The 27,622-nt window shown below is 51.0% G+C and overlaps 1 protein-coding gene across 2 annotated transcripts in view; it reads left to right on the forward strand.

Annotated features, from left to right (window-relative positions):
* The window catches only part of MYO1G (myosin IG), an 84,147-nt gene extending 56,991 nt beyond the window's left edge, over positions 1–27,156 (forward strand). For both annotated transcript variants that reach the window (XM_084859591.1, XM_084859592.1), the window contains exons 19-22: positions 377–481; positions 2,310–2,423; positions 3,658–3,812; positions 25,726–27,156. In XM_084859591.1, the coding sequence (XP_084715717.1) occupies positions 377–481; positions 2,310–2,423; positions 3,658–3,812; positions 25,726–25,882 (531 nt within the window). In that variant the 3' untranslated portion in view covers positions 25,883–27,156. The remainder of the gene's footprint in view (positions 1–376; positions 482–2,309; positions 2,424–3,657; positions 3,813–25,725) is intronic.
* The last annotated feature ends 466 nt before the right edge of the window (positions 27,157–27,622 follow it).

A 27,622-nucleotide genomic window follows, 5' to 3' on the forward strand; every position in this document is an offset into this window, starting at 1 on the left:
TGCACCATGCCAGACTGCAAGGGTGTGTGAGTGTTGCATTTTTTCAATGTTCCCCTTTGCCAAAAAAATGGAAGAAGAATGCTCGCACAGTCGAGAGCAGATATAGCTAGGGCCTTTCTCCCTGAAGTGATAGGTTTGTTGTTTTTACTTGAAGGGAGGTGCATTTCTTGTTGAGGGAACATTCAGAAATATGATCCCCCCTCCCATCTGCAGCCTGAAGTGGCACACTCACTTTACCACCCTGGATCCTGCTGCCTCATTCTGCTGCATACTATTTCCCAGCCTCCAAATGGGAAAGTAGCGATTACCCCCTCCTTGTCTCCTCCTTTGTCCTACGGAGGCCACACTCTGCTCACGTTGTCTTTTGCTCCTCCAGGTAGAGGAGAACCCTACAATGGCCACCCAGTTTGCAAAACGTGTCACTGCCCTGAAGGAGAAAGTGCACTTCCATTCCGTGCTGTTCTCATGCCACGTCCGCAAGGTGAGAGACCTGCAAGCACAGGCTACCACCGCATGTCGCCCCTCTCCTGCCTCAACACTCAAGATATCATCTGCACCACAGAACTGAACTGGTTCAACAGGGTTTTTCCCCCAGGAAGCCCTGGCCACTGCAAATCTCTTGAGGGGGAACCCTGGGAACCGCAAAGCTCTTGAGGGGGAACCCTGGGAACCGCAAAGCTCTTGAGGGGGAACCCTGGGAACCGCAAAGCTCTTGAGGGGGAGCCCTGGCCACTTCAAATCTCCTGAGGGGGAGCCCTGGCCACTGCAAATCTCTTGAGGGGGAGCCCTGGCCACTGCAAATCTCTTGAGGGGGAGCCCTGGCCACTGCAAATCTCTTGAGGGGGAGCCCTGGCCACTGCAAATCTCTTGAGGGGGAGCCCTGGCCACTGCAAATCTCTTGAGGGGGAGCCCTGGCCACTGCAAATCTCTTGAGGGGGAGCCCTGGCCACTGCAAATCTCTTGAGGGGGAGCCCTGGCCACTGCAAATCTCTTGAGGGGGAGCCCTGGCTACTGCAAATCTCAGCACCCTCACCACACTATTCTTTCCAGGATTCTTTTGAGAAAACATGACAATTAAACTGATATAAAACGGATATAGTATAGTGTGGATATGCTTCTCTCTAGGGTTCCCTCTTTGCCAGGAAATTTTTACCTGCTGCCATTCTCGTTTTTACCTTCCTCCCCTTCCATGCTAGGCAGCGGGCAACTGCTTCATATGTGTAAGTGTGCATGTTCCAGTGAAGCACAGCAACTGCAGCCTCTTCCTTCCTCTTACCCCGGAGATGCGACAGCCCCATTCTTGTCATGCCAACTGGTTTAGCTGTTTCCAGGGGTCCATGAAGAGAGCTGTTTGCCGCAGGGCAACCTGCTTCATGGTGGCTGCAACCGCTTGATAAACTGTCCTGTCTTATTCTGCCAAGTCCTAAAGAGTGGTTTAAAAAAAAATCCGCAGCACTTGTCAGGCTGATACAGATGACTAATTTATTAAATGGTTGTAGGAGCAACCATTAGTAAGTTATCGCTTACTTTGATCGTTCTCACCTTGTGTCTCACCCACATGAGGCCCAAAGTGGCCCTAGATAGGCCAAAAGTCCAGGCACCCTCCTCTCCTCCGATGGGAGTGAAGAGGCCCAGCGTACAGCTTGGGCTCCTTGAGCAGCCAGTGCCAACCAAGGTGAGCCACAACATCAAGAAGTGAAGCTCAATCCAATATGGCGGCCTTTGAACCATCCAGGAGCTGATTCCAGTATTGCAGTCGACTGAACAGACTGGGCAAGGGCTCTTCTGGAACCTGATCCCATAATGATTGCCCTGCTCTGACTGGACCAAAATATTGACCAAGGGCTGGTCAAACCAATGTGACAGGAAAAGGCTAGACTAGCCTGGACACCAACCTGACCTTCCAGTAAAAACTGAAAGCTGCCCTTGGCCACAATTCTGTATGGGTGCAGAGCAGCTGTACTGCATCCCCTGTCCTCTGTTTGGTGGCAAGTCTGTTATCAGCCACCAAACAGATGTGTTGGACTATAGCTCCCATTATCCTCAGCCAGCATAGTGTTTGGTGGTGAAGGATTAGGGGAGTTGTAGTCCAGCACATGGAGGGTGCCCAGTTGGAGAAAACTGCCTTAGAGATTCTGTGTTGGAAGTTAGAGTGCAAAACTAGTTTGAAAATAGGACTGTGATAGTGTGTGACTAGTCTTTTTTCCATCACTATGGCTAAAAGTGACCATCCTGATGCTAAGGACATTGTGTGGTTTCCTTTTCTCCCCTCCTGTGGCTTCCTTGGCCTTCCCCACAACTACTCGCAGATAAACCGCTGTAACAAGAGCACGGATCGAGCCATTCTCGTCACAGACCAGCACCTGTACAAGATGGATCCAAGGAAACAGTACAAAGTGATGAGATCTACACCTCTGAGCATGGTAAGTGGAACCTCTCATGATTCTGGGCCGGGGGGGGGGGGGCATGGCAAAAGGCTTTATGGTAGCTATGGGGTTAAGGTACCTGACTGACAGTTCAAGGCCCTTCAGAAAAGGCCACCCTGTGTGGATTGCCCTGCCTCAGTATTGCCCCTGATGGCTTATCGATAGACAGTAAGGCAGGATCCAGCATTATGCGAACTATTCTGTAGAGCATGGAGGGACAGCATTCTATGTTTTCAGGGACCACACCATTCTCTCATTAATTTTCCAGAACAGAAATTAATTTTATCACACAAGGTGAGTTCCTCATGTGTGGTCAGGTACTATAATCAAGCAGAACATAAGTGGAGGCAAATAGGCACTGCTTGTCCCATTCTGTGGTCCATTCTGGCTCACAAGGGAAGCTGGTAGCAGCTGATGACAGTCAGAACAAGGCAAGAAGAAAACAGGATCTTGGATAGCTCCAAGTGGAGCCTGCTGGCTGGAACGCTCTCCTACAGCAACAACAGGGGGATGTTGTCTCAGCAGGGATCTAAAGCCAACTGAAGCCTTAGGTAGGCTGACCAGTCCTGCAGTATGGTTAGCTCTCTCTCCCCCCACCTCCTGAGGAGCTAACTGGATTCTTAAAAGACCTGATTTTGTAACCTGAGACTTCTGTGAGGCTGGAGCGATGGAGGTTCTACTGGAGACTCATTCTCTGAGCCAGAGGACGATGGCAGGACTGTGTCCTTTGGCCAGAAGGACCCCAGATAAGGCACTAACTGCCCTACCTCCAAGGAAGTAGCCTGTGCCTTGTCTTCCTCAGAATATTGTGCTGCACACTGGAAAGTCTGACGGCTGGGCCTCACAACACTCCTGCAGCAGGTAGCAGATCCCCAGACAGCAACTTATACAACCCCCACCATTGAGGCTACATTTGCAGTTCTAGCTAATTCCATCCAGCCCTTCTTAGCCATCCCAAATTACAAACCACACCACTCATCTGAGACCACACCCCTTCAGGTGAATCGCCTATTTAAGGCATTATCCCTATAATTAAGAGATATTACCGTTCTTTTGTCTGGGCCCTGATCACTTGTTCGCAGTGTCTGAGTCACCCAAACTTACAATGGTATCTTTAAACAAAACAAAACACTATTTATTAGCGTTAGGCATCGTTCCCATTGTTGCCTTGGCCCTCTCTGGCTCCAGATGGCAGAGGGGTGAGATCTCTATGATCTGTGTATCCCAATAGGTGACAGGGGTGAGTGTGAGCAGTGGCGAGGATCAGCTGGTAGTGTTCCACATGCAGAACCACGATGGTCTGGTGGTGTGCCTCCATAAAATGCAGCCAGCAAATGACAACCGGGCTGGGGAGCTGGTGGGTGTCCTGGTGGACCACTTCAGAAGGTGGGTGATTTTTAAAAATGAATTAATGAATTTTATATAGAGTAAGATGCCCAGGTGCACCAGTTGCTGGGCAACGTGGGCGGGAGGGTGCTGTTGCACTCGTGTCCTGATGGTGGGTTTCCCGTGGGCAGCTGGCTGGCCCTGTGTGAACAGAATGCTGGACTAGATAGACCCTGGGTCTCATCCAGCAGGGCTCTTCTGATATTCTTATGTTCTTAAAAATGGCTGTTTTTGAGAATCCAGCTTTGCTCCCAAATTCCTGGATCATAGAGATCTTGCTGGAAGAGCTATTTTGGTTTTCTTGCTGTGAAGCACAGCAAGAAATCTGGGAGGTTCACCTTCCAATAAATAAATGGATGTACTAAAACCAGGTTTGAGTCTCAGCTCAGGTTAAGCTCTGGCATGCACTTCCACAATATTTAGGGTCATGGGACTCCTTTTCCTATGCAACCCAGCCATTGATGGGTCATAGACTTCACCTGACATCTTGAGGATGGATTTGGCATTTAGAGTTGGAGTCCTTCTTCTTCTCCTTGGCCTTAGAACTTCTCTGATGGTACTTGAAACGTGGCAACTCCAGTTAACCCCTTTAAGGATGCAATCCTGTGACTGTTTAGACAGAAAATAGTCCTGTGCCTCCCAGCTTTCCCCAGCCAGCATGAGAATGCTGGGAATTATAGGACTTTTTCTGTTTAAACATGCACAGGATTGTTCCCTAAATCTGCAGTCCTATACACATTTATCTCAGAGTAAACCCCACTGAAGTCATTGGGACTTAGTTGTGAGTAGACACACACAGGATTGTGCAGTGAATCGAAGTACACAGTTGACAGGGGTCCCTTTTACAAATACATCCTCTGTTCTCAACTCTTTGGCATCTGTGCACGCAAACCTGTCCAGCCCCCAGAAAATCGCAGTGGACCTCCGGTTTATCCTTTTTCCTTAGATCTTTTAGCATTTATAAACTGCTCCACATCAAGAGATATTGGAACGGTGTTCAAGACATTAAAACACAAAACGAACTTTGTTTTGCAAAGGCCTTTGGCTTAAAGCAGGAGTGGGCAACTATGGGAAGTCCAGGTGCCATTTCCCCCCTCCCCTGCCCAAACCTCCCCCCCCCAAGCAGGCTGCACTTCTTCCACCATCAGCGGTGCCCCACAGTGGTGGCAAAAATATTGCCAATTTGCCACCAATTTTCAGTGGCAAACCATTATGGAACACCACAACAGCCAACTTTAGCTTGCAAACAGTTGAGTTTTTGCCGCTGCGGACCTCGCGTCGCCCACCGCTGGCTTAACGCAATAAATATGCCTCACGGCTATTACAAATGCAGCCACAGAGGCTACAGCCTACAGTGGGAGGCCCACATGCGGGAGGGGCTTCTTCATACTCACCCTCCAGCATTTTCTCACCAAAGACCCCTTTCCGGCTGATTGCCCCGCTGCGGGGTGGGGTGGGGGGACATGGACAGCTAGCTATAGTTCTGACTGGAAGCTTTAGTTCTGACTGGAACCCGGAGCAGAATCACTGGACATTGGAGCCACCAGCGTCCACTGGTGCTAAGGATGCATGTGGTGACAGGATGACGCCGTGTAAGCTCTAGTCCTGCCTTCTCCCCCCCCATGCCCCCTCCACATTAATCCCCTTCATTAGGTATTGTGCAAAGGCACGCGGGTTCATTTGGCCCTCCAGCTGTCTCTGGTGCAAAGCACAGCCCTGCGCTTGGAGTAGATGGGGCCCCCATCTGCGGTGGGCTTACAGAGAGCTGCTCTTGACCCACTGCACCCTCGTGCAGACCTGCCAGAGATGGAGCAGAGGAGAGGGCGGGAGAGAGGCGTCTGAGCTGGGACCCTCCCTTCTCCCTTGACCCCAGGAGAGCCCTCGCCTCTCCCGCTTCCTAAGCAGGGTCTCTGCGCGTTCAGTGCCAGGGGGCAGCTCTCAAGCCTCCTTTCCAGAGAATGGGCACTGCCGAAATTCGCATGCCACACAAATTCGGCTCCTGGGGAACGCACGTTGCGGGAGTGATGGATGGAACAGGAGCAGAAGAGGTGTGTGGCTGGCTGTGTTTCTGATGCAGAATGGCTTGTGCAGTTCTTTTCTATCATTGCCATTTTAAAGAACAAGCATATGAATGTGGTAAAGATATATAGATATATTCTTAAAACCTATAAAATGTAACCAACCATATACACATCTTTATGTGCACGTATAATGTACAATTTTTGAAGTACGTAGGACCAGTGTCCCACAACCTGGCGGCCTCCAGATGTGTTGGACAACAACTCCCATAATCCCCAAGTGCTGGCTGGGGATTATGGGAGCTGTTGTCCAACATATCTGGAGGCCGCCAGGTTGTGGAAAGCCAATGTAGGATGATAAATACTTACAGCACAGAGGAACGTGTAGGACACTGCCATGTTTATATTTATACTGAGAGCAGATTTCCTATACATTAAAATCCTTATAAGTTCCTGAAGGGATTACCTGAATCAGGCTTGTGCAGACCTTATGCTTTTCCTGCGCCATCCCCTTATCCATCTGTGAGAGTAGGCCTCAGCCTTGCGTGCGTCTGCTTTCCCCACCCCCCCGCCACCTTTTCTGTTTCAGTGCGCCAAATTGGTCGCCGTAGTAACCGCCTCCAGAGCACAATGCAGTGATCCCATCCCATCCTTTCACAGTCCTGTCATGGCCCCCCAGCAAGGGTGGCGAAGGAGCGCATGTTTCTCCTTGCCTTCCCCCCATTCACTCCTGGGTGAACTGGGGGGTTGTGAGTCAGTAACCGGGGGAGACGAGTGGTTCTGGACTGTCTGTGTGGCATAGCAAATGCACAGTTGCTAAGAAACACACCTTGCCTCCGTAGGAAAGTCGGAAGCTGCCTTCTACTGAGTCAGACCCTTGGTCCATCTGGCCCAGCAGTGTCCACACTGACTGGCAACAAAGGCTCTCCTGGGTTTCAGGCAGGTTTTTTTCCTAGCCCTTCCTGGAGAAGCCGGGGATCGAACCTGGGACAGCTGCTCTACCACTGAGCTAGGTCCCTTACTGGAAGAGCTTCCAAGTCAGGCTCCCTCGTTGGTCTGCAACAAGGGGACTCTTGTGGCACAATCCCAGGCCTGTCTGGGATCCCATCCGGATAGGTCCTTTAGAGCTCTGGCTGGTTCTGATTAAAACCCGGAGTGGATTCACCATCCCACTGGCATCAGAGCCAGAGCAGTCATTGGGGATTCTGGGTGTTGTAGGGCACCAGGATGGAGAAAACAATCCTAAAGAGACAGCGGCCCCATCTTCCTGAGCAGTGGGCAGGGGGTGAGTGGGCGCTGTATTGGATATGAACTGGGGATGTCTCTCAAACCCAGCTTGCCCTGCAGTGGCTAAGGACTGAACTGCAAACCAGTGGATAGCTCCCCAGGTCTGCTCACTAGGTGGCCTTAGGCACGCTCTGCTCTTCAATCATCCTCACACACACACACACACTCACAGCCAGTCTGGAGTGCATAGGATAATAATAGTGACCTACCTTACAGGGTCATAAGGATTACTAAGATCATGTGTGTGAGAAGCGCTTCCAACACTCTCAGTCATTTAGGGCGCAATCCCACGCATGTTTAGACAGAAAAAACACACGACAGGGCCTTCTCGGTGGCCGCTCCCAGACTCTGGAAGTCCCTGCCAAGAGAGGGCAGCTTAGCTGCATCTTTGATGTCCTTTTTTGGCTGGCAGAGATGTTGTTCTTGGGACAGGCTGAATATCAGTTCCCAACTGATGTAGAAGTAGTCTGGACAGGCAATATTCTGTTCAGTCTTTTGTTTTGTTGAATCTTTTGCCTCTCCCAACAGTGAAGAACAGCATGTGTGTGTGTGTGTGTGTGTGTGTGTGTGTGTATGTATTTATTACATTTATACCCCGCCTTTTCCTCCAAGGAACCCAAGGCGGCATGCATGAACCTCCTCGCTGTTTTTATCCTCACAACACTCCTGTGAGGTCGGTTAGGCTGAGATTCCGTGACTGGCTCAAAGTCACCCACTGAGCATCATGGCCAAGTGGGGATTCTAACCTGGGTCCTCCCACATTCTAACCATGACACCTCAGTGGCCATTTTGAATGCCATTTTCGAAGTCCTTGGTGTGGCTGACCCCATCCTGAATACTGTGATAGATCAAAAAAGGGTATCGTAGAACTGGAGTTACAGTGGGTGGGCAAGCTTGTTTAAATTATTTTAAAATGGCAGGAAATGATCAAAGGCTTAGGGCAGCTTTTGCTGAGAAAAGGTTAAAACATTTGGGGCTCTTAAGTTTTAAAAAAAGGTCAAGGAGAATGGAACATGACAGGTTTATATAACTATGAACAGCTGGAGAGAGCGTGTACAAAGAGATGGTTTTGCCTCCCTCGTAATGCTCAGAACATTGGCGCACCCAGTTGTATTGACTGGCAAAAGGAAGTCCTCCTTCACACAGCCCATAATTAACTCACGGAACTGCAAGAATGGGTGGGGGGAGCCTTTTAAAAGAAGGGCTAGGCAACCTTGCGCCTTCAGATCTGTTGGACTACAACTCCCACTTCCCCAGCTGGCATGGCCATGCCTAGGGTTGCACGCTTGAAAACCATCACGACGTTTTTAAAAGCCAAGTTAAAAAGATGTGTGTCGACCCCCTTCCTGAAGGCAGAGAGTGTGGGGAGCAGTCACAGCTCCACAGGAAGTGTGTCCCAGAGCTGGGGAGGTGACGCAGGAGAAAGCCCTTTCCTGCGTGTCTGACAAGTGGGCTACCTCAAGCAAGGGTGTCTTCAAGAGGGCCTCTCTTTCCCACACTGGAGGCGTTCAAGACAAGGCTGGACAGCCATCTGTCAGGGATGCTCTGACTTGGATTCCTGCACTGAGCAGGGAGTTGGATTCAATGGCCTTGTAGGCCCCTCCCCACCCTACTATTCTATGATTCTATGATTCTCCTGCTGAACCGAGCAGGTTCCTGCTGGAACAGGCAGTCCCTGAAATAGCCAGATCCTAAGCCATTTAAGGCGCAATCCTGTGCATGTTTAGACAGAAAAAAGTCCTACAACTCCCAGCATTCCCCAGCCAGCCATGGGGTTTGTAGGACCTTTTTCTGTCTAAACATGCATAGAATTGCCCCCTCTGAGCCTTGAAGAGCAGTAAACGTCTTGAATTGAGACCAGAAAGCAATTGGCGACCTGTGCAGGTCTTTCAGTCTTGGGGTGATGCAATTGTGAGACCATTGCATTGTGAGTTAGCAGCCTACTCGCCACATATTGCACCAACAGAAGCTTCCGGATGCCCTTCACGGGCTGCTCCACGTCAAGCGCATTGCAGCAGCCTAGCCACCATGTTGCGAAGGTGTGCTGTACCCACGTTGGCCGAGAGGGCGAGATGAGCTGGGCGGATGCAGTCTGGGCCCTGCACCATAGCAGCAGGTGACAGATGGAATCCTTCTCCAGAAGCCCCCTGTGCCACGGGGTCAAGCCGCCGCCATCTGCTGCTGGCAGCTGCTGGCACACGCCTGAGACAGACAGGGTGCAGAGAAGAAAAGAGTGATGGAAGGGGAGGTAGGATGGGCGGGGGTCTGTTTTCTGTGCATCTCTCTGGAGCTTTACAAAGGAGATTGTGAGGAATTGCTGCACAGTTCTGGCAGGTTGGAAGTGATGGACTGTCAGACAGCTGCCACTGCTGCGATAGGCCGGGGCAGGGGGGCGGTACTGGCTCTCTAGGGGCTTGTGTGTGTACAGAAGTCAAGCATAGGGAGAACAAAAAAGCATGCCCACAACAACAGCAGCCCCTGGAGCTGTGCAGTATTTGGCTGATGATGCAGAATTTGAAACTCCAGTAGCTTCCTGCAAATATCAGCTCTTTTAATGACAAGTTTCTAGCCCCTATTGAGGAACAGCACCCACAGTGTTGTTGTTTGCCTGGAACTCCTGGCTAGTAGCCTGGAAGCCTTTACCTGTCTTCCTAGAGGTGGGGGGGATTGAAATTATTGCTTGGCTCTAGAAAGGAAGGCACTCTACCCACGCTGAGATGCACTCCGTTGATATTTTCCTGTTTGAGGGATGAACCTTGACATGGGAAGCAACAGAATGAGGCACAATTGAGCACAAGACCTGGGAGGCATTTTACAGAGCACCTTATTCAGATACTTGAGTGTTAAAGGACAGGACAGGATTTGTGGGCCTGCTCTTAACCCTTCCCTGTTGTCATGAGGAGCGCTGCCCTCCTCCCATCTGGGCTGCTGTTTTGTGGACTCTGAGAAAAACACTTTGCAGCTCAGGGTTCGGGATAGGCTGTTCATTGGCCCATATCTGAAAATCCTCATGAAAGTCACTCATCCCCCTTGGAACACAAGAGGCTGCGTTATACCAAGCAGTGGCGGCTGGTGGCTCCAATGTCAGTGGAGTGCTAAATCCACTCCGGGTTTCAGTCAGAACCACTCAGATCTCTAAAGGAGCTCTCCAAGGGGGCCCATTGATGGCATCTTGGCCAAGGGCCCTCAAAAACCTGGAGCTCGCACTGTTCTCAGGCAGTCCGGTCCACACCCAGATTTGCTCTCTATTCTGCCAGAGGATAGAACTAGTAGTAGTGGGTGGAAATTGCAGGGAAGCAGATTTGAGCTAAACATTTGGAGAAATTTCCTAATGGTATGAACTAACTGACAGTGGAACGGTTTGGGTTGGGAGATGGCGGGCTCTGCTCCCCTGGAGGCATCGAAGCAGGCTGGGCAGCCACCTGTCAAGGATGCTGTAGTTGCATCCTGCATTGCAGATCTCACATTGAGCAGAGGGTGGACTGAATGACCTCCGAGGCCCCTTCCGACTCTTGAGATTCTATGGCCAGCTTCGGCAAGGTTGCTGCATCATGTGCCTCCAGGCTGCCCTCGGTCCTGAAGAACCTTGGCTAGAATGTACATTTGATGTGAATGTGTCTGTCTTTGGCTTTTCATGCCACATTAACTGAGAATGACAGTCTTCAGAAGAACTCAGACATATGGGCATGTTATGCCCATTTCAGAACAGTGCCACTGCTCACCAGCCTGTTTCCTGGCAGAATTCAAAGTACCTAAAAAGGCCTAGAGCAAGGGTAGGCAGCCTCTTGGGGCTGTGGGCACATTTAGCAATTTGAAAAATAGTGATGGGCACCACCACCAAATGGCTGCTGCGGGAGGCATCCAAAGGACAAGCAATCTGCCCCAAAGACTGGGTACGAGGCAGAGGTGGGGTCTAAGCCCCAATATACTGAGCCACTCCTTTGAGCCCACAGTTTTCTGCACCAACAGAAACCTATTTCACAGCAATCCCAGCTGTTGGGAAGGAAATGTGTTAATTATTTAAAAAGTGGGAAAGGGAGGACACCTTGGTGGGTGCCAAGAAAGGTGTCTGGGGCTGCATTAGTGCCCACAGACACCACATTGCCTACCCCTGCCCTAAATGGCTTGGATCCAAGGTACTTGCATAACTGCCTCCTCCCATACTATGCTGCCTGCCCCCTAAGATCTAACGGAGAGGCCCTTTTCTGTGTCCAACACAGGTGGATGCTAGGTGGGTCAGGAGGCCTGGATCCTTTTCTGGGACTACACCCCAGTTGGGGGACACTGTTCCCTAGGAGATCTGTTGCTTTTTACTTTCCATCAGCTGGGGAAGGAGATTGTGTAGGGGTGCCCTTTTCTTTAGCCTACTACATCAGCCCCTCCCAACCTGGGGCCCTCCAGAGGCGTCGGACTGTAAATCCCATAATCCCCAACTGGGGAGGATTGCAGTCCTTGCAGTCCGACGCCTCTGGAGGGCCCCAGGTTGGGAGGGGCTGACCTACATAGATATAAGCAGACTCTTCCACAACACCTCTTTTATGTTTCTTCACTGTACTACTGTTGTCGCGAATTTTGAAATTTGTGGTACGAATTTCTTGCCAGCCACTGTCGAACACAACATTTCCATCCCGCCGTTGTGCTAAAAAAATAAATCACATTACTCTTCCTGAAAGCAACTTGGGTGCTGCAGCCTGCGTGGACTGGAGAACCCCCTTAGGCGCAATCCCACCTGCACTGACTCGGGAGCAAGCCCTACGGAACTCAGCGGGACGGGCCTCCGAGGGAGCCCTGAGCTCAGGGTCCCGGCTGGCCTGCGGTCCCCCCCCCCCCCCCGTTGCCCTCCTCGCAAAAGAGAGTGGAGAGCTTTCCTCAGGAGCTGGCCGTGGTGCTGAATGGAGAAGCCTCCACCGACCATAGACCATTTCTGCTCTTGCATTTCCCACTCATCTTCCACTGCAATTTCTTACCGCAGGGTTGGCCCCAGACCGTTCGCCCACACCAGTGGGTGCCCTGCAGGACCTGAGAAGTTTGCTCTGGCATCCTTTGTCGTGCACTCATGGAGGGCAAGGCTCTCAATAGTCGTGATGGCTATATGCTAGCTGTAGCATTGGAGGCAGGGTGAGCAACATGGGCTTCAGGGCGCTCTTGCACTCATGTCCAACTTGTGGGCTTCCCTCTGGGGCATCTGTTTGCCCACTGTGGGAACAGAGTGCTGGACTGGATGGGCCTCTGCTTTCATCCAGGAGGGCTCTTCTTCCGTTCTTCCTCGGAGAGCCTCCTTTGCACAAGACCCCGGGTTCGCCCTTTGGGATGTGTGGTGCAGCTGCTTAGGACAAGGACATCTTGTGGGCCAGTCCCAGTTAGAGCCCAAATGCTGAAACAAGGCATTTGCAAGGAAGGTTTTGCTTTCTGAGGCTGTAATTGATCCTCTCCAGTATTAAATTGGTTTTACAGCCATTCCCTCTTTCCAGATTTCTAGAGAATCTCTAACAGGGAATTCTCAGCACCTCACCAAGCTACAATTCCAGGGCTCTTTGGGAACAGCCATGACAGTGACACTGTTGTAAATGCTATAACTACATAGCGCAGACAGACGCAGCATCCCAATGTTGGCAAGAGACCTCCAGAAATATTTAATGAGCCACAGCGGGAGTGGATCTCACAACTGGGAGTATACTAGAATAGACTCTTTAGCTCTTTCAGAGTGTCTGCATGTATTTTTAATTACAGTTGAAAACTAATGCATAATTAACACAAGCTGCATAAAAGATTTGCTGGACATGTTGCACTTTTCCTGTGAAACGGTTTGTGCCATTTCCGAGTGCGAGACGTGAAGCAACAGCAATTTGGGATATGATCACCTGTTAGGTGAGACTTTAATTTACACTTCTGAAGCCCTGACAGTGAAAATGTGTCCTTGAAAAGGAAGGTGTTACCACACAGAGAGAATCGTTTTGTCCATGCTGCACAAAGCTTGTGCATTTCAGTCTGGCACCAGGACTGGGGTAGTGTTCCATAGGCAGGCATGTATATTCTGTGTGCATCTTTTAAAACTCTCATTCCCTGGTGCAGGTAACTCAAGTTCCGTGATTGGATTAATTTGTGCAAATAGGGTACATTCGTTGTTTAGATTTGCCTGATGTGTTATTCTTACGTTTTTCCAAATAATTTGGCTTTTAAGTGTTTAAAAAAGTTGTGGCAGAGAGAATGTGGAGATATTTTACCGTGTTTTTTCCCCCCTCAGCCATGAAAGGCAGAAACTAGCTTTTAAAAGCTGAACAAACAAACATGCCTGATAGATGTTTGTTTGAGCCTCAGAGCAGTTGGGGGTCCACAGTCTCTATGTCCAGAGGAGGGAAGGGTAAAGGTCTCTTGTGCCAGTTTCCATAAGGGTAGTCTGCTGCAGCAAAAACAGCCAAGAATCTTGTAACTCCTTAAAGACTGACACAGGTACGATGGCATGAAAGCTTTGTGCACTTGAGTCCATTCCATGCTTCCGCACCTTGGAGAGCTGCTGTAGAGGTCTGACTGGCTCTGATGGAAACCCAGAGTGGATCCACCACCCCTCGGACATCAGAGCCACCATCCTCCCCTGCCACCGGGGTGGGGGCGGGGGCTGCTGGCATTGGAGCTCGGCCTTCCCGCTGCGCAGGTGCCGTTCCTCCCAGCTTGTGGGTTGTCTGCAGAGTCGCCCGACTCTGCACTTCTTCATCTTCACAAGCCGCCAGAGTAGGGAAGCATACATGCCCCACTTTGCAGATGTCTGAGAGCCAAGGAGATGGTTGCTAGGGAACAGCTAGAAACCTCATTAACAGGTCGAGATATTAAATAGTGAGCCGGGGGGGGGGGGAAGAGAGAGGAGAAGAAAAGGAACAGAGGCATTACAGTAAGAGGAGGGAGTGTGTGCGGGGTCTGGGGCAGAGGGGGAGGAGGCGCACACCGGCCCTGAGACCACACTGGGGGCAGGCTGCTGGGGGCTTGTGGCACCTCTCTGTACGGCTGGCGTGGCTTGTTCTGGGCTCCAGGGTTTTGAGGGCCCTTGGGCATGACACTCTCAGTGGGCCCCTCCTGCAGCCAGCCGGCCTTCTTGGGCCACTCTCAACAGCTCCTTTTGCCCCTCCTCCACCGCCTCTGCTTCCTCATCATGGCTCCCACTGGCTTGCCTGGCAGGCAGGGAGCCAGCAGGCCATGGCATCTGTGGTCCTCCTTCTCACCACCACCGTTCTCTGGGCCAGAGCGAGAGGCAGGGGAACAAGCAGGATGCCATGATGGAGGGAAGGAACTACTCCGGTCATGGGGCTCTTGTCAGTCGGCCCCTGCTGGGGTGTGAGCCCTCAGCTCGTGCCCAGCCATTCCAGCCCTTGACACCAGCCCTGTGCCCCTGGAAACAGATGTCAGGATCCTAGGGTTGCTGTGCATTTCTTCTAGGCTCCACTGCACGTCGTTTTCACCTAGTGGGAGGTCAGCCGCCTCCTATAATTAATTAATTATTTTTTTGGAAAGCAAAAGTAGCCACGTTGGCCAAAGGAAAAATCCACAAAGAAAAATGCTAATGTCCATATAAGGGCAATAATACCTTTATTAGGCCAAGTAAATAGTGTGAGTCTTCCTTGAGTGAGTTCAAAACAAGACATTCTGTGCAAGTTTGGGATGAAATCAAGAATTTCCCTTCATAAAGAGATGTTCCCGAAATGCTTCAGAAACAACAAAACATCAATGCAACTGTCTTTTTGGTCTTATTTGGGCTTTTGCAGCTGTTTTTTAAATCCCTTTTGTTGTTACTTTTGTCAGAAAATAATGTGCAGACTTTTAAGTTTTGTAGGAGTCTTCATCGGGCAAGATGGTGAGCAAAGCAAAAGTGGGCAGTAAGAAAGAAATGGGCTGATGTATGAACCATGGAGTCTGCATTTGGTTAGAGACTTCAGATGGGGAGTGGAAGGGGGCCGCAGGCATTCAAATGAGGCTCTGCCAGGTACTGAGGCAGTTACAACTGACACCTGGGAGCCTCCCACGGGTTGGTCTGCTGGGAAGAAGAAACAGACAATGGTAGATTCTCCCTTTTTGAAAAGATAAAATCGAGCTGTTTACTCAAACCTGCTCCATTCTTCCGTGAAACACACAGGTCACTAGATAAGTGGAAAATAGACCCGTTTGCTGCTTTTAAAGTGGCTCGCATTGAAAAATAAATTAAAAGCACATTTAAAACAACAACAGCAACAACAACAATGCACATTGAAAAAGAGCAGCCACTTAAAAAAAAAAAGCATAGCAGCCTACAGTTGAAATGGCAGCCAAATGCTATCCAGAATAAATGTGTCTGCTTATTTGTTTTCTGGCTTTGCATCCTGCCAAATATTGCCCAATAGGCCTTTGAGGGCAGCTCCCTGCAAAATTAAAATTATTTACAGTAATAGACAATCTAAAAACACAGGATTAAAAAAAAAACTAATTAAAATCCAAGCTGTATTCTTTTAATAATAAAAATAAACCAAAACATTTTTAAAATAATGAACCATTTTTTACGAACTCAAACAGAAGCAGATTAAACCCCCGGCTACTTAGGGCCAAACTAGATGTGACAGTGTCAGTCCTGGGTGTTTAAACATGGAAGTCCCCAGTCATACAAAAAGGAGGGTGTGGGGATCCAATTTTGTAAGCAAAGGGGGAGGGGGGAGGGAAGCTGAACCTTTTCAGCTAACTCCATCTTGAAACTCCCAGCTTGCTTGCTGAGTCTCTGCTATTCAAACGGTAACCTGGCTCCAAACCTTTCCGCTGCCCCTCCTTTTATCCAAAGGAATCTCCTTCCACAAACTCTGATAGATGCTGCATTCCAAAGGCTGGAACGAGGTTCCCAGCTATCAGGGAACATTAAAGTTCTTGTTTTAAAAGTCCCTGCCCACTGATTCACAGTGGTCAACATGGCTTGGTTTATCATAGTATGCTTATCATAGTAGGGTTGGAAGGGGCCTACAAGGCCATCGAGTCCAACCCCCTGCTCAATGCAGGAATCCAAGTCAGAGCATCCCTGACAGATGGCTGTCCAGCCTCGTCTTGAATGCCTCCAGTGTGGGAGAGCCCACCAGCTCCTTAGGTCATTGCTTCCATTGTTGAGAAGAGATCCTGGCCTTCCTCTAGAAATATGTTTATTTCTTTATGGTGTTTTTTTAAAAAAACACACACACACATTTCTACTGCGTGTTTCTGAATAAAATTGTTCTTGAAGGGGGCTAGCAACAGTCACAGTAAAATAATTAAAATGCCAAATTAAAAATCAAATCCCAAAGCCAAATCCCAAACAAAGCAACAATAAAAATTGAAATTGGAAACAGGACAACAAGTAAAACAGCAACAGTCATAGGTAGGATAAGCCATCTCTTTAGAGCCTGGAAGAATGTTACTTCCCTGGCACCCAGCGTTAGTCATGCAGGCATCATCCAAGTGTGTCTGAGGGGTGTCCCATAGCCAGAGCGCCACCCGTGCCCACAGAGCGGGCCTTTTCTTTGGCCGCCACTTGGGTGGCACGCCCAGAATGGGACATCTGATCCCGTGGGGGCTGGTGGCTCCGATGTCAGTGGGGTGGTGAATCTGCTCTGGGTCTCAGTCAGAACCAGTCAGAAGTCTGGTTTCGCACCTTGGAGAGCTCCTTTAGAGTTCTGACTGGTTCTGGCTGAAATCCGGCGCAGATGCACTGCCTCACGGACATCGGAGCCACCAGCCTTCACTGCAGCTGGAGGGCACCAGGCAGGGGAAGGCTGACCTATAGATCCTAGCAGGGGAAAGAGCCCTTGAGGTCATCACTGCAGTTAAACATTGGGAGCCTGGATCCCTGGCCTACCTGCTGCACGCCACCTGACAATCAGCCCTGCTTGCTGATCTGCCTTGCCACACACCCACCCCAGCTGCCCCAGAGAACCACATCCAGTTGGAGTAGGTGGCACTGGGTTCGTTGGAGCACGAGGCAGCTTCACGCACTCCCCCCCACAGGCCTCCATCCCCTCTGCCCCCATGCCTTCGACCCAGGTGCTGGCCACCTGATAACCCACAGCCCCACAGACTTCGCTCCTCCTCCAGGCATGTCCAGGCCTGGCTGCTTGCTGACCCTCGAAGCCCTTGTCTTGTCTCCTTGGTGGCTGCAGAGGGCGGCTTCTTTTTGCTCAGCAGGGCCAGTCTAAAAATAGTGCAGTATAAGGATGCTTGAATGCCCATAATGGCCCCTTTGTTTTCCCTGGTGCCCATGTGAGCTGCCTGGGGCTGGTTTCTCCCAGTGTATCATTCATTCATTCATTCATTCATTACATTTCTCTATCACCCAGTAGCCAAAGCTCTCCGGGCAGTTTACAGGGCTTTGTGGTGCCCTTGGTCTGCTGTGCTCCATCAGGGCATCTGCTTTCTTGGGGGCCAGGGCAGGGAGGAGAGAGCAAAGGTGGGTCCCTGTAGACAGGGGCGGGAAGTGACGTCACCCCCTCAGGTGCTTAATTTTGCAGAGGAGAAGGGCCAGGCAGTCAAGCTGCACTTCTAAAGGGTCCTCTCGGGTTGGAAGCCCTTACTGGCTGTGATTAGCCAGTGAGGAGGGAAAGGCGCTGTGCGCATGCCTAGAGGTGCTCTTATTGTTCTTACCAGACATGCTCTGGGGCATGGAAAGCAGGTTCCGGGGCTGCGACTTTGGGCAGATCTGCCTCTTGCATCTGACGTGTTGTTCTTCTTTTCCTCCAACGTGGAAACTGAGATAGTCCAGGGACCCCATCTGTGGTGCCATTTTCCACCCATCACAGTAGATGTGCCGATCCATACATTCCCAGGCCTGGACTCTCTAGCTTCTGAGAATACAGCAAATGACTTCTCTGCATTTCCAGCTCCCATTGCTTAAGCCAAGGGAGGTATTGCACCTGACAAAGACAGCAATTGTCAGCCTAGATCAGCCTTTCTAGGCTGATGTTGAGTGCAACCTGGCACCCTCCAGATGTGTTGGACTATGACTGGCTGGGAATTATGGGAGTTGCACTCGAACACAACTGGAGGGTGCCAGGTCGGAGCAAGCTTGCCTAAATTATCTCTTTCCTTCCCAACACCTCTGGGTTCCTTCTGTGAGTCTACACCTGAGCAAATTGCCTCTGGGCACTAGCATTTGCCACGCACACACATACACACACGTTGTGCTCCAAGCCCCCTGCAAGGAGGGGAAGGGAGAGGGGGAGATTCCCAGGCATTCCCATTCCAGCCTGTCCTTTTTCTCAGTCCCCTTTCAAGGACCCATCAGGTGGGCAGGAGGCTCGCCAAAGACAGATGCTGACCACGGGGATCAATTACCCCACTCGCAAAGAAGTGCGCCGAGCCAGGGTCAGAGGTCACCTTCCAGATGGCAGCACACGTGATGCACAAAGGGGGAGGCAGACGAGCCACTTTGTCAGGCGAGGGGAAGGGGGTTGCTCTCAAAGGAATTCCCCTCCCCACCCTCTAGACAGGTCAATGAATCAAAGCACTGATCCCCCAACCCAAACTCCTCTCACTCCAAATGGCAAGGGGACACTGCCCAGAGCTGCGACGTATACTGCCTCATCTCTGTGCAGCCAGTCTGTTGGCATCCTTGGAACAGAAGAAGGCAAAGAGAGGGCCCAGACTCCCAAATGGTGCTAAGATATAGGAACCTTTGGAACAGCCCAAAGCCTTCCTGCTGAAAAGTGTATTTGGTTGCTGAATATCTCTGGCCACGAGCCTTAACTGGTAAATCAATCAACGAAAGCGTTAGAATCTAAAGTTTAGATGGCTACAATTTGTGGGGGCTCCATTTTAATTGGACAGGGTGCCTTCTCTTTGGTGGGGCTGAGGGGTACTGTAAGAGCCCACATGTGAAAAAGGCTATCTTCAGATGCGTTAAGGCACAGGTGTGGCCATCCAGGTGTTTTGACCTACAACTCCCATCATCCCTCACCATTTGCTATGCTGGCTAAGCCCAATGGAAGCTGTAGGCCAAAACATCTGGAGGCCCACAAGTTGCCCACCCTTGCATCAAGAGAATAGAGAAGGGGAAGGATGCTCTTAACGCTGGCCTTTCCTTCTAACAATGAGTGTTTATGAAATGGCAAGTGATTGCACCCTTCCTTTGGTGCCCCCCAAAGGGCCCTTGATGCTGGCCTTGGTAATGTGCAAACTGATTTCCATTTAGCTGGTTTAATCTGTGAAAAAGGGGGAAAGAATAACTGGCTCGGAATTCTTGAACGGTTTCACAGCTCCCTTTGTGGTGCCTTCGTTCACCGAGACCCAGGGGTTCTTAACCACCGTCCACCAAGCACAGTAAGCAAACCTGATCATCAGGTGCCCCGCAAGCCACAAGTAAACAACCGAGGACATGAAAAGCAGCGCTCCGGCCAGGCAACTTCATTCTGATATCTAGGTATATTTATGATGCATCCATATGCTACGCAGATCTCAGGCAGATGTTCAATGAGAACCTTGTGCCTAGCGCAGGGGTGTTGAACTTCTTTCTGCCCGAGGGCCAAATTCCGCTCCAGAGAAGCTCTTGGGGGCTGCATGCCAGTGGTGGGAGGGGCCCAAGGCAAATGCGGTGAAGCCCAAACACCAACAAGACCAACATATCATAGCTTTAGGGCACAATCCTATGCACGTTTAGACAGAAGAAAGTCCTACAGCACTTGCACAAGTGGTACAAATTTCTTGTACAGCCCTAAAAATTCAGTTCCATCGATGAGTGTACGGAATGAAAGACCCCTCACAATCCACGGAACACAGACGGAAGGGATTTCACAAAATACGTACATCCCTATCCATGCTGTTAGGTTTCTTTGGGCCCAGTTACTTTGTTGAGAGCCCTTTCTCATCTGTTTCTCGCTACTCCAGTGCCCCTTCTTGTTCTTTTCTTTCTGGAAGCTTCTTGCACATTCTCACTGTACATGGATGGAGGAATATTATTTTTTCTTGATTTTTCTGCCTCCAGCATTCCTGATTGGTTGCCCTTTGCGGTGTACCACTTTTTGAAGGGCCAGAGGGAGAAATCTAGGATTTGAGATTTTCCCCCTGCTCAGGACTTGACGAGCAAACTGTGTAACAACTCACCTCCACAGGCTGTTGGAAGCCATTGCAAGAGGGGGAAAGGGGCTGCCTCAAATCCCAAATGCCCACCATTCCCCCCCCAAGCTCTGAATGCCCCCCAAGCTTTAAAGATCCCCCCTCCCCGAGTGATCACTGTCCTGGTCCTATCAAGCTTTAGTCTTGGCATCTGTTCCTCAGACTCTGAGCAACTTGTCTTGAGCATATGAACTTTGCTTATGCTCCTCTTCCCTCTTGCTTTGGATGGTGAACACTGCTTTTGGCCCTTTCAAGCCAGGACTGCTGTCTTGGATTTTGACACCCCCCACACACACTTTACTTGGACAATGCCTCTGTTTCCACTGATTTCGGCTTGCCTGCTCAGGAACCTGACCTCCCCTGCTTCTGATCCCTCCTACCTGGTTTACCTTCCCTGCAATTCAGCGTTGCCTGCTTTGGACCATGCTTCTCTCCCCAGGGCTGGCGTCAAGGGTAGGCATGGCTGGGCACCTGTCGAGGGCCCACACCCGAGCAGGGGCCCACTGGCAAGAGCTCCCTGGAGTTGCCCCTCCTCTTCATCAATGCAACCTGCTTGTTCCCCTGCCTCTCGCTCTGGCCCAGACAGCAGAGGTGGTGAAGAGGAGCAGGAACAGGAGATGCGGCTGCCTACTTGCTCTCTGATAGCAGAGGAGGAGAATTAGCCAATGTGGCCATGGTGGTGAGAAGGGGGATTCACTGAGGGATGGGGCCCACTGTGGCTGTCTTGCCCAAGGGCCTCCAAAACCTGGAGCCCACAGGGTCTCCTCCTACCCTGCTTGCTGAGGCTTCCTCCACCCTCCTGGTCTCTGGCCATGTGGCAGCCAGCCCTCTTGCCCCACTTCTCACAGGCATTGCCATTGTTCCATCTTTTCCATGTTCATTTCAGCTGGGTCTCTCGTATCAGCCTGCTGCCATGGGACATCCGCTCCAGGTGGTGCTTTCCTCGTGTTCCAACGTAGCATGGCCATAATTGGACAGCAGGAAGAAAGTGCCCAGGACCTAGTTGCCATGGTACTTACCTAGTACCCAGTTGCCGTGGTGACGGTTGGCCAGGAAGAGATGGATGGGTTTCAGGATAAGTTTAGATGTGAGCTAAGCACTCCGATCCATCTGCCAAAGAAGGGGGCGGATTCGCCATCGCTAGACGTGCTTGGAAAAGATGCCACTCTGCTAAATGGGCTTCCGGGGGTACCAGAGTCAGCATGTAGGGAAAGTCTGGCCATGCTGGCTGGGAATGATGAGAGCTGCAGTCCCATCTGGAGCCCACCAGGTTGGGGAGGGGAGTTTACCACAGCTCATGACCATACACTGGCTTTGGACATGACCGAACCTTCAGCCACCCAGGGGTGCCAGTTTTAGCCATGAGGGCTGTACGGAGCCTCTCAGTTTAGAGGTTGTATGCTGCTGAAACAATCAGAGATGGGGGCCTGGGTACCTTTGGGATGGCCTTAGCAGCGGTCAAAACAGTCAGAAGTGTGGCTGCCCCCAGCTTGGGATCACCTTCCCCTTGGAGGTTTGCCAGAATCAGTGCCTGTTCATTTTCCTAAAGAAAAGCAAAATGTTTTTACTTAAGTGCATTTCTTGCAGCTGGGCATAGTTACGTGGCGCTTTGAGATGGGCAGCTCCTAGCACTACTGATCAAAAGAGGCTGTGCAGCTGTTTCGTCTTGCCCTCCTTAACAGAATTTCTGCAGTAAGAAAAAAGGCAGAAGAAGCAGTGGGAAGACACAGGAGGGTTACAGATGGAAGTCAGCAACATCTGGATGACGTCTGTAGAATTCCGTGAATGAGACAGGACAATTGCACAATAAAAGCCTCATCTGGGAGTATCCCAAGTGGATAGCTGTGCTGTTGATATATGTGGATTAATTTCAAAACTGTATTTATTTATTCGTTACATTTATATTCTGCCATTCCTCCAAGGAACTTGAGGCAGTGTACACAATCATTTTATCCTCACAACAACCCAGCGGGTGAGGCAGAGGGTTAGTGACTGGCCCAAAGTCCCCCAGTGAGCTTCATGGCCAAACAAGTGGGGATTAGAACCCAGATCTCCTGAGCCCCAGTCCAGCACTCTAACCACTACACCCCACTGGCTGCCTTTTATTATTTGTCCTGAGTCCAAGGTCGAGTGAATATGCTGCTGCTCTCCAATGACCACAAAGATGCTACTAGTCAATAGAATGCATGGGTTCATCTTACCTTTCAAACCCGAAACCTCCCTCTGCCAACCTGGGGCCCTCCAGCTGTCTTGGACTATGACTCCATCATCCCCCAGCCAGCATGGCCGAGGCCACCCTAAATGGATTGGAACCTGGGCACCTTGAGGATCACTTTCTTCCATGGCTTTTCCTGGGGACCTTTGCAGGAGGCTGATGGCTGTTGTTTCTCCTGCTGTTGTTATTGGGGGTGGGGGGGTCGTGCTTATGCCATTTGCTGCTCTTCCATTTCTGTTGTTTTTTCAGAGATGTTCTGATTGTGACTAATTGGTATCTTTTGCTGTTAGACCAGGGGTGGCAATATGCACCTCCGCCCTCTCGTTTTGTTTTGTTGCTTGCAGCAGCAGCAAGAAAACACAGCCATTTGCTGCCGAATTTCAGTTGCAAACTGCTACAGACTCTTCAGGAGGAGACATTTTAGCTGGTTTTCAAGCAGGAGAGGGTGGAAAGTGCCCACCTGAAGTTCCCACCCCTCTGTTAATGCTTCAGATTCCTCAAAGAAAAGCGGGACATGAGTTGCTTTCAAATACTCGTGAGCTGCCTTGTAAGGGAGCAAGCTTAAAAAGTAAAAATGAAAGGAAAGTTAAAATAAATGTTAACTAGCCAATACGGTCGCATTTGTGCAGTGACAGTGCAGCCCAGCCACAACAAACGGGCAGCAACAGAGCAGTGACTTGGTGGTCTAGGGAGGCCATTTTTCTTGAAAGGCCTCCAGAGCCAAGAGAGGTAGGCAGGCAACCATGGTTAGCAGCTGCACAGACTGGCACACCCCATTGATTCAGGCTATAATTGGGGTCAGGACAATTAGCACCCTGCAGCATGGAGGTGGGAAACTCATGTCTCCCACATCAGCCTCTGCAGCACTGAAGACCGCACAGAGTGCTGCTGGCTGGGGTCTGAGCCTCTCTCAGAATAGCCCCCCAGGGCCAAATCCCCTCTTGACACAGAACTGATGCAAAGAATGAGCTGTTCCTCCTTTGACCGCCCCTTTTAATCATGTGTTCAGCATCAACAGAGCGTGCGTGTGTGTGTGCCTGCATGCATTCTGGGCGCCACACTTGAAGAAGGATGCAGACAAACTGGAGAGGGTTCAGAGGAGGGCAACGAAAATGATCAGGGGACTGGAAACAAAGCCCTACGAGGAGAGACTGAAAGAACTGGGCATGGTTAGCCTTGAGAAGAGAAGACTGAGGGGAGATAGGATAGCACTCTTTAAGTCCTTGAAAGTTGTCACAGAGAGGAAGGCCAGGATCTCTTCTTGATCATCCCAGAGTGCAGGACACGGAAGAATGGTCTCAAGTTCCAGGAAGCCAGATTCCGGCTGAACATCAGGAAAAATGTCCTGACTGTTAGAGCAATATGACAATGGAACCCATTCCCTAGGGAGGTGGTGGGCTCTCCCATGCTGGAGGCATTTGTCAGGATTCCTTTTGCCCACACTGAACTTCAAATGCCGAATCAAACACAGACGAGAGGCTTCAATCTACAGCTTTTAATCCATACCCACAAAGGGTCATACAGATGCAAATTCTCAGTGACTCTCTGTCTGCAAGGAAATGCCTTCAGGGAGTTCAAAAGGTAGCTACGAAAATTGCCCACCATTTGAAAGAAAGGCGGTCTCACTAGCCTAACTTAAAGGGTGGGGGGAGGTCTCTCTCTCTCTCTCGTGAGGCTTCTAAGCGCCGCTGCTGTTCATGCAGGGCCAGTCGGGTAGACCTTATAAGTTCCGTCCCAGCCTTCTCCCTCTTGGCTCTGTGTCTGCGCCTGGCATCTAGTAATTCCGGCTCTCCAGCCCCTGCCTCTCCCTGTTCGCTGTCTCTCATGGGGGCAGGGGTGAAGAGGGGCCTTCCTCCTCCAGCTGGACCTTTGAAACCTGAGGAGCCTGCCTAGCCATGTCTGGACTAGCCTGGGAACATACCTCCCCCGTGTCTGGCTGTTCTTCTTCAGAATCTGAACTACCCTCCCACTCCCTGCACTCAGAAGCACTCCTGACAGCACTCAAGACGAGGCTGGCCAGCCATCTGTCAGGGATGCTCTGAGTTGGATTCCTGCATTAAGCAGGGGGTTGGACTCAATGGTCTTATAGGCCCCTTCCAACCCTACTATTCTATGACTTCTATGATTCTACATCAGTGTTGCATGTGATTCCCTCCACGGAAGAATTTTGCAGTATGTGATCTGACCCTCAAGTCCTCTTCACACCCAAGGCTTTTTCTGCAAGTTAGGCTTCATCGCACCAGCATCTTTGCTGCACCCTGAATATTCGCGTCCCCACTTCTCACTGTCAGTTCTTAACTTCTCCTCCCACAACCCCAGCCCTTGTCTGGGACCACTGGATCCATTCTGCATCCTGTACTGCACCTAGCACACACGGGGTGCTACTGTTCCAGGGGGCTTCCAGATGGATGGCTCTTAGCGCAACTCATCCCTAGGGCTTGTGCAGCTCTTCCGTCTTTTTCTCCTACATGGATTGCCTGCAGTGAGAGAAAAGACGGAAGAAGCAGAGGGAAAACGGGAGGATTACGGGCGGAAGATGATGTCAGCTGGACACTCACCCCCCGTGTAAAATTCCATCACTGAGGCCGATCGATTGCACCCTAAAAGCCTAATCTGGAAACACCCTAAAATGTAGTGGGGCTAATGCTAGCAACGGTCGCTCTGGTTCAGGTTATAGATGCCACCCTGCAGCTGTGCAGTGTTGTAGCACACCTGGCTTATCGTGTCACTTTTATCCAGGGTGGTCTGCCTGTGGAGAGCAGGCATAGCACAGGTCTCGGAGCACCTTTCTGTGTCATCAGTGGTCCCATTTGGACAATGTAGGAGTTTTATGTATTTATTTTAGGGATTTCTAAACTGTGCATTTGACCTTCCCCCAAAGTCCCCAGCCCAGTTTACAAAATCACAATTTTCACTTGAAAATAAGATTCTAGTCCTCATGGATTGTCTCCAGCCTCCCCCCCCCCTTTTCTTTCAATAAATAATTTTGGCATCCTTTAACAATATATTATACTTACTATGGACACAAATGTGAACAAGTACCTCCCCTTTCCTCCTTCCCCACACCTCCTACAATTCCCTCTCCCTACCATACCATTGCTAGGAAAAGACTTGGGATTGTCCACTCCACAAACATGTACTTGCTGTTTGTGTCTCAAACACCTCAAAAAATTATTTTATGAGGCATCTAATACCATAAATCAATCAATCAACAAACAAAATAAATTCCTCACAAATCTCCGGGAAGTGCTTCCAAAGTGTATGAAGCGCCTAGCCGTTCAACATCTCCCTCTCTTCTCTGTGTCTGCAGGACAAAGCGGGACCTACGAGTCCAGGTGTCGGACTGTATCCAGCTCAGCCTAAGAGGGAGGAAGAGGCTTGTCACCGTGGAGGCGCGCCACGAACAGTCCACGCCTGACTTCGCTAAAAGCCGCGATGGCTTCGTGCTCTACTGGCCGAGAAGATGAGCAAGGAGGGCGGGACTGCGCCGAGGTCCCAGGGATGCAAAGAAGCCGAGAATGGGAAGAGGCCTGGCAAGGCGTGCGCTCCAGCTCCCCCCATCCTGCCACACGCTGCATTGCTCTTTTATTCAGCCGGGGTGGGGGGAGCTGTACACACTTGTAGCCCTAAAATTGTTTCCTCCACCCCACCGATATCAAGTTGCCAGGCTGGGGGGTGGCAGGGGTACCTCTTCATCATGGGTATGCCATAAACCACTGCATCACTGCAGTTACACTGTGTGGTCTCTGGAGCAGCTGAGCAACGGGATGTCCTGGGCAGGCTTTGCAGCAGGGATGGGGAAGCACGGGCTGTGGGCCACATCTGGCCCACGCCGCATTCCGGTCCGGCCCACGGCCTCAACTCCTCCTCAGCTCTGCTTGCTCCTCCTTGGTCCTCCTGTGGGCCCTTTCCACACTGTCCCTGGCCACCCCCTCCCCAGCAGCTCCTGAAGCTTCCCCTGTCACCTTTCCTGATCAAGGGGCGAGGGGCAGAGGAAGCGGGTTCCGTCAGGAGCTGCCCCCTTAAGGTACCTCGAGCACCTTGAAGTGGCAGTCCCCGATGGAGCACCCTGCCCTTCCGTCCGAAAAGGTCTGGGGTGGAAGTATTTGCAACCTCTGGTTAGCGCCTGTTGGTAGTGGGGCCCTGAGCCTGCCGCAGATGGGGTGGGGGGAGGTGAGGAAGAGGAGGCAGGATCGTGCCTGTGTGTAAATGGACGGATGGGGGATGCAATGGGGGGGGGGTTGAAACAGAAAGAGAGAGGCATGTTGGGTGGTGTGATCCTAAAAGAGAAGGAGTGTGGGGTGGATCTGGCCCTGCCCTCTGTTGGCATGTGGCCCTTGACAGATCACTCCAAGGGAATGTGGCCCCTGACAGAAAAAAGGGCTCCCTGCCCCTGCTTTACACGCTCAGTTTCCTTTGGAGGCTGATGCCTTTGTAATAAACTGCTTTTCAGTGGTGCACACCCCCCCCTTCCCCCCGTGAGTGTGGAACGAGGCCTGGCACCAACGCGGTCATCTTTTCGACGCCAGGCCAATACTTGCCTCTACTCCCAGGCATTTGATGTCATATGATGGGTTTTTATGCATCCGTTACTTTTTTTGCTGGTCTGTACTTGATGTTTTCATTGTTTTTATTATGTTTTCCTGTTTTATATTCTGTACGTTTTTATACTACAGGCCTTTGGGTCCTTTTAAAGAGAAAAGGGACTAAGCAATTCAGTCAATAAAACCGGTGTGTTTTCAAAGGCGTGGCTTGAGTAGATGTTGTGGTGCGAAGAGGCAAGCACGCAGGCCCAGCGTTTGGTTTCCGTCACCATCCGTCCATCAGGATGCAGCCGACTAGCTTGCTGTGGGGGCATATTTGGGGGCCCAGGCCCACGTGCGCACACTGCCAGGGCAGGGATGGGCCAGTGGCCCTGCCTTGAATGTGGAGATCCGGCTGTGGGCGCTCCCAGCAACATCCTCCTCTTATACCTTGTGCAGAGAGGCTTCGGACGGCCTCCTCCATCCCCCTGCTCCTCCTGCCACTTCCTGCAGAATCTCTGGTTCTGCCTTTGTCCGAGTCTGAAGCACACTGGAGGACGGGAAAGACGCCACGGCCTCCACGAGGCGGTCGGGCGGTTTGCAGGGCAGTTTGGCTCTTGGGCTTCTGGCGCATGGGGACAGGGTCGGTCTGCCGCCCAAGTGGCCTCTGGCCTTGGCCTTGCA

The sequence above is a fragment of the Heloderma suspectum genome, chromosome 5 (assembly GCF_057233095.1).
Source record: "Heloderma suspectum isolate Gila_16-S chromosome 5, 16-S_ref, whole genome shotgun sequence".
Taxonomy (NCBI): Eukaryota; Metazoa; Chordata; class Lepidosauria; order Squamata; family Helodermatidae; genus Heloderma; species Heloderma suspectum.